Source organism: Muntiacus reevesi, chromosome 15 (assembly GCF_963930625.1).
Source record: "Muntiacus reevesi chromosome 15, mMunRee1.1, whole genome shotgun sequence".
In the NCBI taxonomy this organism is placed as follows: Eukaryota; Metazoa; Chordata; class Mammalia; order Artiodactyla; family Cervidae; genus Muntiacus; species Muntiacus reevesi.
The window spans coordinates 29,814,898-29,828,157 of NC_089263.1; the positions used below are offsets into that span (position 1 = coordinate 29,814,898).

At 40.5% G+C, this 13,260-nt stretch overlaps 1 protein-coding gene across 2 annotated transcripts in view; it reads right to left on the reverse strand.

The window, feature by feature from the left end:
• SCAPER (S-phase cyclin A associated protein in the ER) overlaps positions 1-13,260 on the reverse strand; it is a 398,005-nt gene that overhangs the window by 68,492 nt on the left and 316,253 nt on the right. For both annotated transcript variants that reach the window (XM_065906683.1, XM_065906682.1), the window contains exon 26: positions 8,574-8,806. In XM_065906683.1, the coding sequence (XP_065762755.1) occupies positions 8,574-8,806 (233 nt within the window). The remainder of the gene's footprint in view (positions 1-8,573; positions 8,807-13,260) is intronic.

Below are 13,260 nucleotides of genomic sequence, written 5' to 3' on the forward strand. Positions count from 1 at the left end.
GACCTGCTGTGGATACCAAAATTCACAGATGCTCAAGTCCCATCATTGGCACTCCATATCCTTGGTTCTGCACCTGCAGACTCAACCAACTACAGATTGTGCAGTACTATGGTAGTATTTATTTAAAAAAAAACTTGCATGTAAGTGGACATGCACATTTCAGACCTGTGCTGTTTAAAAGTCAACTGTACTTTTACTTCTCCTTCCTCATATTTCAGGTTATTCATGTTACAGTTCACATATTTTATAGTGTTCATTCAATAACAAATTTCTGTGGTTATGGTTGTATCTACTACATTTGATTTTTAACTTTCAAACTAGCTTGTAAGTGAATTTTATGTATCACCATTATAATACCAGAGATTTGATTTTGACTATATGGTTAGCATTACCAGTGAGTATTACACATCCATATGTTTTTATCTTGTTAATTATCACCTTTTTCTTTAAACCTGAAGAATGCCCTATAGTATTTCTTGTAAGGGAGGTCTAGTGGTTTTGAATTTCCTCTGCTTTTTTTGTTTGAGAAAGTCTATTTCTCCTTCATTCCTGAAGGACAGCATTGCTGAGTACAGCATTCTTGGTTGGCAGTTTTTTCCTCAATATTCTGAAAGGCTCTGCCATAGGCTGGGCTTCTTGATCAGGCTGCTGGCTGTGCTCTCATATTGAGCAAGATTGCTGGCTGGCCTCTCTGGTTGGGAGCGGTCTCCCGTTGTATCTCACAGATGGGTGGGTTTAGAAACTGTCTCTCTGGTTGAGAAGAATTTTGTCTGGGTTCCATTATAGGGTGGGGCTGCAGGCTATGCTCTGTAGTTGAGTTGGACCATAGCTGGGTTCTAAGGTTTCCCAAGGTTATTGTTCAGTCTTTCTGGTTATGTGGGGTCAGAGGCTGAGCTCAACAGTTGGACATGGTTGCTGGCTTGACTCCTTGCCTGAACAGGGCTGTAGTTTGGACTTTGTAGCTCCCTAGGTTCCACAGCTGACCTTCCTGGATGGTCAGAAATGAAGGCAATGCTGAGTAAGAAGGCATGGATGATGACCTGCTTTCTTGCCCAGGTTGCATGGTAAAATAAGCTCGATAGCCGGTACAGCCTGGGGACCCTAAGCAACAGAACTGCCAACTGAATTCCCTGACCAGATGGGGCTACAGCTCAACTTCATATATGGGCAGAGCTGCTGCCTGGGATCTCTGCTTGGCCACCATAGTAGCCAGGAGCACAATCCCACAAGATCTGAGTGCTGAAGCACCACACTCCCCCTTTCTATTTGCTCCCCAGTGGTCAAGCCCTGCAGATTCCCCCAGTAATCTTTGTTCGGTGAGACCAAAGTGGAAGTGTCCCACAATGCTGGGGGAGCTAGATGTCCATTTGGGCTCCTTCTTAGTACTGGAGAAACCACAGGCTGGGGGCGGGGGGCGCGGGGAGCTGCATATAGCACTGTGCTGGCCTGTGGAAGCACTTCTAGGTCTCTGGAGTCTAGAGGGGGATGCTTCAGTCTTACTGGGAGTGGTCTTGTGGCCAGTGTGTAGCTGCTCCTCTTACCCTTCTAATGTGCTGCTTCTTGGTCTCTGAGGTCCAGGGGGGATGCTTCAGGCTTACCCACTTTCTTCATTCTGAGTTTTCACAGTGGTTCTTGTCTATGGATAGTTACTATCTGGACTTCTGGTGAGGCCATCTGTTTGATGGCACAGTAAGTTCACAAGCAATGAATGAAGACCTTATAAGCAGAGCATTTACTACAGGGAATCAACACGGATCCTGACAAATAGCAGTATCATCTACAGCACTGGAATCCGTTTCATAGTACAAGATGGTTGGCTGTTCTTTAGTATATTCCACCCATATCTCAGAAAAGTTCTGGAAGCCAAAAAAGCCAAGATTAAGGTGCCAGCAGGGTTGAATTCCTCTGAGGCTTTTTTTTTTTTTTTTTTTTTTTTGGCTTCCAGATGACTGTCTTCTTGCTACCTCTTCATATGGTTGTTCCTCTATGCAGGTGCCTAATGATTTTATCATCTACCAAGAGTTTTTACAACTAAAAAAGTCAATACCTCCAATAGGAAAATGGGCAAAGTACATGAAAAGGCAATTCACAAATGACTGAGCCACCAAGGAAGTCCTATTAAAATGGTCAATGAACATTTTAAAATGTGCAGTATCACTACTAATATAAAGAAATGAAATATTTTCACCTCTCAGTCTGGCTCAGACTCAAAAGAATGATGCTATTCAACACTGTCTAGGCTGAAGGTACAAGGACATACTCATATGTAATCTCTATGTAGGACAATTTGGCAATTTGGATAAAAATCCTTAATACACATTCTTTGACCCCAAAATTATACTTCTCTAAATTTAATAGAAAACAATAATCAATTAGAGGGAAAGATATTCTTTACAGTGTTATCTATAATAGTAAAATAGTAGAACAAACCTATTTAAGTAATAGGTCACCTGAAGCAAATCACCTTAGGCTTCCCAGGTGGCGTTAGTGGTAAAGAACTGGTCTGCCAATGCAGGAGACATAAGAGATGTGGGTTTGATCCCTGGGTCAGGAAGATCCCCTGGAGGAGGGCATGGCAACCTACTCCAGTATTCTTGCCTGGAGAATTCTTGTGGACAGAGGGGCAAGTCTACAGTCCATAGGGTCACAAAGAGTTGGACATGACTGAAATAACTTAGCACACACGCACGAAGCAAATCATTGCTACATAATTAAATACTTGGAAAGCCAGTATAAATTCATTTGCAAGTTTCTGTTGATTTGGAAAAACAGAAATTAAAAAGTATGACGAAAAAAGTATGACATAAAAAGTATGTATAAGTATTACAATTTGTTTTCATAAAATAACCACAAATACACCAAAACCAAAATTAAAACCAATGATTATCTTTGGCTGGTGGGATTAAAGACAATGCTTGTATATTAAAAATGCATTGTGAACTTCTATGTTTCCCAAATTGTTGTAGGAACTCCTACAGCGCAATGGTAAAAATACAAATAATTCAATTAAAAATAGGCAAAGCACCTGAATAGACATTTTACCAAAGGACAGATACAAATGGCCAGCAGATATAGGAAAAGATGTTCAACATCACTAAACATCAGGGATATACAAATCAAAACCACAATGACATACTACCTGATACCTGTTAGGACGGTTATTACCAAAAACAAACAAAAAAGGAACCCTAAAAACCAGGAAATAATATTGGCAGGATGTAGAGAGAAAAGTGAAACTTGGTAGATTATTGGTGGGAAAGTATATTTGTATAGTCACTATGAAAAACAGTAGAGTATTCCTCAAAAAATTACAAACAGAAACACCATATGATCTATCAATTCCACTTCTGGGTATATATCTGAAGGAAATTAATCACTATCTTAAAGAGATACTTGTACTCTAATGTTCACTGCAGCATTATCCAGAGTAGCTAAGTGTCCATCAACAGATGAATGGATAAAGAAAAGTGGTAAGGTTGTATATAGGGCTTCCCAGGTGGTTCAGTGGGCTTCCCGGGTAGCTCAGCTGGTAAAGAATGTGCCTGCAAAGCAGGAAGATACCCTGGAGGCTACCTACTCCAGTATTCATGGGCCTCCCTGTTGACTTAGATGGTAAAGAATCTGCCTGCAATGCGGGAGACCTGGGTTCAATCCCTGGGTTGGGAAGATCCCCTGAGGAGGGCATGGCAACCCACTCTAGTATTCTTGCCTGGAGAATCTGCATGGACAAAGGAGCCTGGCAGGCCAGAGTCCACGAGGTTGCGAACAGTTGGACATGACTGAGTGACTAAGTACACACAGACAGATGGCTCAGTGGTACGGAATCCGCCTACCAATGCAGGAGATGCAAGAGACACTGATCCCTAGGTGAGGAAGATCCCCTGGAGGAGGAAATGGCAACCCATTCCAGTAATTTTGCCTGGAAAATTCCATAGAGTTGGACACGACTGAGCACACCTGCAAAGTGGTGTGTGTGTGTGTGTGTAAAATGAAATATTATTCAGCCATAAAAAATAAGGAAATCCTGCAATTTGTAACAATATGGGTTGCCCTTGAAGGCATTATGCTAAGTGAAATAAGTCAGACAGTTAAAGGGCAAATACTGTGTGGAATCTTAAATAGTTGAACTCTCAGAAACAGTAGAATGGTTGCTGCCCAATGCTGGGGGTAGGTAGGGGAAATGGGGAGATGTTGGTTAAAGGGTACAAACTTACATTTATAAGATGAGTAAGTTCTAGGAATGTAACATACAGCATGGTGACTAAAAGCTACAGTACTGTACTACTACATACCTGAAAGTTGCTAAACAGTAACTCTTAAATGTTTCAATATACACACATACCAGCAAAAGGTAATTACGTAAGGTGATGGAGCTGTTAACGAACAGTTATTATGGTAATCATTTTGCCCTTATATATGTGTGTAACAAATCATCACAGTTGTACATCTTAAACTTACACAATGTTATATATGTCCACCCATATCTCAGTAGAGCCAGGGAAAAACTGAATTGCAGCGATTCAGGACTGATGCATTTCCTGGGCAAATTTCAAACCAGTGTTTTTTCACATTGCAATCTGCTTCTATCCTATACACAACACTGCTTTCCTAGAACTATGCTAAACACTTGAAATTGCCAATATTTCCATCTTACAAAAATATTCCAATGTTTTATAGCCAAAAGATATTATTTGGATATTCTGTTAAAGGTTTTTTTTTTTTTTTTTTCTAATTTGTTTTTGTATCCTAGGACCTTGTAAAGTGTCTCGCATAAAGTGAGTACAAGTGGCAATATTTTGAGGTGATAGATATTTCTGAGGATCCCTTAGGGCTATAAACTTGACTGAACCATCTAAAATAAGGAGAATAAATACTGTTATTACCTCATCTCGGTTAGACACCCCTTTGCCTCTTCCATGCCAGATAAGGAGAGAAAAAGGACATACGCCAGAGTGATGTACCCTGTTCCAGCTCTACCTTAGTGGCATAGGCAAGAGACCAGTGCCAAAAACTGTGCTGGAACTCTTCCCTCACAACTTTACAGTGTTAGAGATTTATAAACTGACAAAAAAGGCCCAGGTTGTAGGAGGGAGTGGAGTGAGATTTCCTGTCAGGTCATATTTGAGAAGGTGAGAAAGGAAGCATGAAACTATTTACACATATTCTGTTTGCTTCACTAGGAAGATCTGAGATAAAGTTTGTGGTCCTACACATAGGGATCATCAAGCCAGCTAACAATGCATTATCTATAAGAAAACAATATTTACCAAAAGTGGTTCAAGCCAGATAAAGAGTGGCATCGTTTTGCTCTGAAGCACTGTAATTGCCTATCATCCTTTTTAAGCTACATGCCTAAAAAGGAATTACATGAATTATTTGGTTTGGCAGATCATCACTGTTATCCCCCTCCCCCACCTCCCATGACCTTTTTTTTAAATGAAGGATCTGGTGAATATAATAATAAGTGTAAAAATGTAGGTACTTTCTCCTGGAAGGCCCACTGGAATTGCACTGAAGCATCTGGCTGGCCTTCTGCCTCACTGTAGCTGAGGCATGTAGCTGAGTTGTCTGGATGACAAGAATGCAGGGCTGCTGCATCACACAGTAGCCCAAGGGAGGATGCTGGGACTGAACGGCATTTATCAGCAGGGAGGGCCAGGTTCTACAGACCAAAAGGACATGGGGAAATTGAATGAGATCAAGCAACAGGGAGAAAGGCCGGGGAGGGTCAAAGTCAAGTGCTGCATGATAAATGGTTTGTGGACCCAAAGGGCCTGCCTAGTACTCTGGAGCAATAAATATGCTTGGGGAGAGAGGGAAGGCGGCTGCAAGGGACAAGTTAACAAAGTAATCAAGGGTAAGAAAGATCCTGAATGAAACAACTGTTTCCAAGAAAGCACTATAAGAGACCAGATGAAATTTATGAACTGAGAAAGAAGCGAATGCAGAAGAGGGCATTCTCTTTCTCCTATTAACCTACTATAAGCTTCAAAGAGTAACAAATTGCATGGGTTTTGAGAGTCAGAGATCAGTGCAGATCACAGAGGAGTTTCTGCTAGGTGGGACAGGTAATTGATTAACACCAGATGGAATCCTGTTGGGAAATTAAATGTCCTATCTGATTCCAGATTCACTAGGGAAAAAGAATTTGAATGTCAAGAGTAGGAATAAATTTCCCCGGAGAAAAGGTGACTGTGGAAGGAAGCAGGATTGACCTTGGACAGGTGTTAGAAATTGCCACATTTGTGTAGTGGAAAATATACAGCTGTTGGAAGTCCAGACAGACCTGAGTTCCAGTCTCAATTCTCCTACTTAAATTTTAAACTTATTCAATACATAACCTTGGGGAGAGCACTTAACCCCACTGAGCAATTTCCTTACCTACAAAGTTTGAACAACAGACTGGTTCCAAATAGGGAAAGGAGTATGTCAAGGCTTTACACTGTCATCCTGCTTATTTAACTTATATGCAGAGTACATCATGAGAAATGTCAGGCTGGATGAAGCACAAACTGGAATCAAGATTGCTGGGAGAAATATCAATAACTTTAGATATGCAGATGACACCACCCTTATGGCAGAAAACAAAGAGGAACTAAAGATCCTCTTGATGAAAGTGAAAGAGGAGAGTGAAAAAGTTGGCTTAAAGCTCAATATTCAGAAAACTAAGATCATGGCATCTGGTCCCATCACTTCATGGCAAATAGATGGGGAAACAGTGGAAACAGTGGCTGATTTTATTTTTGGGGGGCTCCAAAATCACTGCAGATGGTGACTGCAGCCATGAAATTAAAAGACACTTACTCCTTGGAAGAAAATTTATGACCAACCTAGACAGCATATTAAAAAGCAGAGACATTACTTTGCCAACAAAAGTCCATCTAGTTAAGGCTATGGTTTTTCCAGTAGTCATCAATGGATGTGAGAGTTGGGAATATAAAGAAAGCTGAGTGCCAGAAAATTGATGTCTTTGAACTGTGGTGTTGGAGAAGACTCTTGAGAGTCCTTTGGACTGCAAGGAGATCCAACCAGTTCATCCTAAAGGAAATCAGTCTTGTGTATTCATTGGAAGAACTGATGCTGAAGCTGAAACTCCAATACTTTGGCCACCTGATGCAAAGAAATGACTCATTTGAAAAGACCCTGATGCTGGGAAAGATTTAAGGCGGGAGGAGAATGGGATGACAGAGGATGAGATGGTTGGATGGCATCACTGACTCAATGGACATGAGTTTGAGGAAACTCCAGGAGTTGGTGATGGACAGGGAGGCCTGGCATGCTGCAGTCCATGGGGTCTCAAGGAGTCAGACACAACTGAGCGACTGAACTGAACTGAACAAAGTCTGAATTAGAAATCCTACACTTACAGTACTGCAAAGATTCTACTACAATACTTTACTCCCCTTCATGGATCACAGTCTTGTGTAATTCAACAAAGCTATAAGCTATGCCTTGCAGGGGCACCAAAGACGGATGGGTCATAGTGGAGTGTGTGCAAGCTAAGTCGTTTCAGTTGTGTCCAATTCTTTGTGATCCTATGGACTGTAGCCCACCAGGTTCTTCTGTCCATGGGATTCTCCAGGCAAGAATACTGGAGTGTGTTGCCAAGTCCTTCTCTAGGGGATCTTCCCGACCCAGGGATGAAACCCACATCTCATTATGTCTCCTGCATTGCAGGTGGGTTCTTTACCACTAGCATCAGCTGGGGCAAAACTACAGAGGATCCAAAGGATATCATTGTCCTCTAGAGTTTCCACACTTTCTGTGTGAGTGCTAAGTAACTTCAGTCATGTCAGACTTTTTGTGACCCTGGACTGTAGCCTGCCAGGCTCCTTTGTCTGTGGGATTCTCCAGGCAAGAACACTGGAGTGGGTTGCCAGGCCCTCCTCCAGGAAATCTTCCCAACCCAGGGACTGAACTCTTGTCTCTGGCATCCCCAGCACTGGCAGGCTGGTTCTTTACTACTAGTGCCACCTGGGAAGCCCCTAAAAGATTCTTCCTTTCCACACCGGGAGTCAAAAGTTCTTTGTCATAGTGGAGAGTTCTGACAAAATGAGGTTACCAACTCAATGCACATGAGTTTGAGCACACTCTGGGATATAGTGAAGGACAATGAAGCCGCCATACTGCACTCCATGGGGTTGCAAAGAGTCAGACACAACTCAGCAACTAAACAACAACACAATACATTACTAATAATGGGTGCTACAATTAATGATAGCTATTATGAGTACTTAGAATCTGGACCAAATTTATAGGCAGAGATGACCTGAGATACGGGAATTCTTACAAATTCTTTGAGTTGGAAAGAGTTGACAGCAAAAACAGTTACAAAAAGCTTGGAAACTACCTATTCTAATGTTGAATATTAAATATCAAGAATGACAGATAAGCTTTAACTATATTACTTTTCATTAATAGGATTTTCCTTCTCTCTACAAAATGTGGTATATTTTCTATCAGGAATCTGTGGATGGTATTAGAACACTTGCCATCACACGGGCCCTGAGAATTAAAATTATTTTAAAATAATTTTTTTAAACAAACAAGTTTTAAGAAATCTAGAAATTTACCTGATGAGGTCCTGAACTCGACTGTTAAAAGCATCACCTTGTGAGGGTTTGCTTTTCATTTCCTGTGTTGATATTTTTGGTGTAGTTGGCTGGTTGTTTCCATCTGGTCGATTGGCAATGAGGCAGCCAAAAACCGCAGCACTGACTTTGAGAAGTCCAGTTGTCAAGCCTTCGAAAACTTGCTTATTTGTATTTCTTCCCAAAATAGCATTATTTTCATCTGGAACATAAACCTAGATGAAAAAAATACAGTATTGTATTTCAATAAAACCACCAAAAATAAACAGAGATGATACGGAAAATTTCTGGAATCATAAATAATTCTGAAATTCTAGAAGTGCTATTTGAATGTCTGAGTACTGGTTCTAAAGTCAGACTGTCAGTTCAAATCTCAATTTTGCCCCTAGTAGCTAGGCGTCCTTGGGCAGGTCGCTACTTCCAATTTTCGATTTTCTCATAAAACAGGGATAATGACATTACTGAAAACATAGGATTCTTATGAGGACTAAATAAGCTAATAACATAAAACACTTAGCTCATCCTAAGCATATAATAAGGACTCAATAAATATTACCTATTCCACTGAATAAAGTATTAAAAATTTGTATAAACTCAGAAAACAAACCACCTGGTTAACTGGTAGCACTGTTAATGGGAAGCACACTGACTGAAACCGCCCACCCTGGTCAGGCACCACAGTAACCACGTGTGTGCGTTATTTTACAACAGGAGGTCCTGGGAAGGAGCACGGAACTAACAAGCCAGCACTAACCGGAAGAGTTTAGGAAACACCACGTGCCCACCCACCTCCCAGCATCCTTCTTGCTGGCATCCATCTTGGCTGAGCAACGCGTGTGTCACCAGGAAGGACTCTGAGTCAGAATGACTGGCCAAAGACGACCCAGAGACTAATCCCATCCCCACAAAGCCCGAGCCCGCGAGCCACGTGGCAGAGCTGTTCTGGGTTCCCTGACCCTGCTGCTCTCCAGCGGGGTGTCCCTTTCCAGTAAAGTCTCTTCTTTTGTCAGCACGTGTCTCCTCGGACAGTTCATTTCTGACTGTTAGACAAGAGCCCACTCTTGGGCCCTGGAAGGTGTCCCCCCTCCCACAACAGCACTGTTTCTTGTCAAAGTAGATTTTTAAAACATCTAATCTAAATTCCTCTATGAGGAAAAAATTTGCATTTCTTATTACAAAATGGTAAAATATAATAGTATTTCCCCTAATACACAGGATCATATTGAGCTGTTTACTTATAGTTTACAGGAAGAAATATGGCTGTTTAAAGTTGGACAAGGGGTCAGAACTTGGGCTTGGGTTCTAGCCCCAGCTATATGATCTTAGACATGTTCCTTAACCTTTCTGTGTCTCAGTTTCCTCAACTGTTCAATGAAGATAATCACAGTATCCAATGAGTCAACATATGTAAAGCCTTAGCACAATGTCTGGCTCATAGGTAAGTCCCACAGAAGTGTCATCTGCTACATCCAAAAAGAAGGAGCAACTGCTATTCTTACTATGATTCCTACTGTTGCCAGGAGTAAATACAACTGGGTATGAACAGCAGCTCTCATAGAGAAGGATGACTGGAAGCACAGTGGCTAGATATGTAATTACCAGACTGGGAACTCTGTGCCTTGGCGTGTGATATTGGCTACTTAAGGGTTCACTCTTCCCAGGAGCAGAGGCTCCTGAAGACCTTGCTACCAAGAAAGGGGCAGAGACAACAGGCCAGAGATGGGGAGAAAGAAAGCTTAGACGTGGAATCAGATAGCTTCGTGTTCAAGTTCCAGCTCCTCCTCTAGCAGGTCACATGACTTTAGGTAAATACTTCACATGTATAACTCAGCAAATCACCATAAAGGCACAACTTTCCTTTTCTTTTACAAACTATAGAAAGAATACAAGAAACACATTTCTGGGTAAAGTCAGGGTTCTTCATACATCACAAATTTTCATATTCCTTTCATTTCAAAAACCTTGTACTGATACTAAATCTGTCAAATAAAACACTATACACGTGCTATTAGCAATCTTTCCCTTTTCTAGAAGCATTTTTACCCAGTAATCAGATCTTTTAAAAATATAGTTGAGAATCATGAAGATATTAAAGACTTCCGAGATACCAAAATTAATGTCATTTATTTAATCACCTGCTCATCTAAAATTTGAATATCCAGTATGTCCATGGTCAAAGAAACAGAGATTCTCTGCTTACTGTAAGGTCATTTAGACTCTGTAGACTCTGATTTTACAAATAAGTGTAGCAAGCTGTGGTTTACTGGTTTATAGCTGAACAGAAAGGACAATATGAAAGAGAAGTGTTGGCCATTGTAGAGGTAGCAAAGTGAAAATGAAAGTTACTCGGTCATGTCCAACTCTTTGCAAGTCCATGGACTATACAGTCCATGGAATTCTCCACACCAGAATACTGGAGGGGGTAGCCTTTCCCTTCTCCAGGGGATCTTTCCAACCCAGAGATAGACACAGCTCTCCTGCATTGCAGGCAGATTCTTCAGCAGCTGAGCCACAAGGGAGGCCCAAGAATACTGGAAATGGGTAGCCTATCCCTTCTCCAGTGGATCTTCCTGACCCAGGAATCGAACTGGGGACTTCTGCATTGCAGGCGGATTCTTTACCAACTGAGCTATCAGGGAAGCAAAATATAACACTAATTCTTGAAGCACAAGGAAAAAAAACAGATATAAGAATACTAAAGGCTCTGCAATCTGAGACTCATTGCTTTTACTGGACTTATTATTTTTTTTTTGCACTGAAATTATTATTTACTACAAAACAGTATAACTGTTTATGCTCAAAATGACAACCTTCAGGTATTCAAAAAAAGACAACTTATTTGGGTGGGTGCAGAGAAAAAATGATGAAAACTAACATTTTTTAGGATTTTCTTCTATGCCAAGTACTTAAGCATTTTCCTTATACCATCACATTTAATTTTTGCAGATTAACATCTCAAAGGTCAGAGATAGCAGTCAACACATCCAAGTTTCACAGCTATAGTTAAAGAGCTGGGATTAGAACCTTAGTTTGTTAGACTCTAAAGCCACATGCTTTCTCTCACTCCACACCAACTTCCCATTGGCCATCTGTTTTTCCGAGAATTCTGGAGAAACTGTCTCTAGTGGAAGGAGGTGAAAACTGATCATGGGTCAAACACTGCCTTTCTGATCTCTTTTCCATTAAAAGTTCTTAATTAATAAGAACTTTACTCGTGACCAAAGTGCATGAAAACATTTTATTTAAAGACTGTTGCAATAATTATGAATGCAATATACTAAGCCTCTTATTCAGAAACCATAAATGTGGTGCAAGGACCAAATGTCACTTCTTCATCAGTCCCCTAAAATAAGTTCAATCACGGTCAAGTAAATCAGATATATGTTTATACCATTTTTATATTTTTTGTTCAAAGCTGACAACTTCTGATTTTTCTATTCCATTGGGGATTCCTGCTTAATTTTATTTTATTTTATTTATTTTTTTTTTCCCCATTTTTTCTTTTCTTTTTTTTTTTTTAAATTTTTTATTTATTTATTTATTTATTTTTTAAATTTTATTTTATTAGTTGGAGGCCAATCACTTCACAACATTTCAGTGGGTTTTGTCATACATTGACACGAATCAGCCATTGAGTTACACGTATTTCCCATCCCGATCCCCCCTCCCACCTCCCTCTCCACCCGACTCCTCTGAGTCCTCCCAGTGCACCAGGCCCGAGCACTCGTCTCATGCATCCCACCTGGGCTAGTGATCTGATTCACCATAGATAATATACATGCTGTTCTTTTGAAACATCCCACCCTCACCTTCTCCCACGGAGTTCAAAAGTCTGTTCTGTACTTCTGTGTTTCTTTTTCTGTTTTGCATATAGGGTTATCGTTACCATCTTTCTAAATTCCGTATATATGTGTTAGTATGCTGTAATGTTCTTTATCTTTCTGGCTTACTTCACTCTGTATAATGGGCTCCAGTTTCGTCCATCTCATTAGAACTGATTCAAATGAATTCTTTTTAACGGCTGAGTAATAATAAAATACTTAGGAGTATACATATACACCTGCTTAATTTTAGAAACACCATTTTGCCAGTTTCTTATAAAGTAAACAGAAATGGAAAAACTCCTCTAGCAATCTGCCAATGATACGAAGAACTCTTGTGACCTGCAGAAGCCACAGAGCTCTCCTCCTGGTTAGGAGTCAAGCCTCCCTTGTTGGGCTAGTCATGATGAACCCTGGGACCAGGGACCTGAGTCCAAAGGCTCTCATTGTACTGAACAGTCTTTTATTTTTCTCACCCTGATTTCTTATTTTACAACAGTCTAAGCCCCTCACCTCATCAGATTTCCCCCTCAAATCTGTTTTTATCTCTAATTTCCTCATTTAACACTGATCCTTTCACTGTTGAGAATAGTTTTCTTTTGCTTGTAACCTTCGGTGAAGACTTTGTCTCATCAGGACATCATTTTACTCAAATGGTCACAGAAGTTTTCCCCATCCTTCTACATAGATTTTTCTTCTGCCGGTTTAAAATCACTTTACTGAAATGTTTTAATAGGAAACTGAAGTTTCACCTAAGAAAGAATTTCAAAACTGCCCAAATTAAGGTATGAAAGGGCTTATCTTCAGGTTAGACAAAAAGTTCTTTCTAGTCTTCAAGAATGAGACTT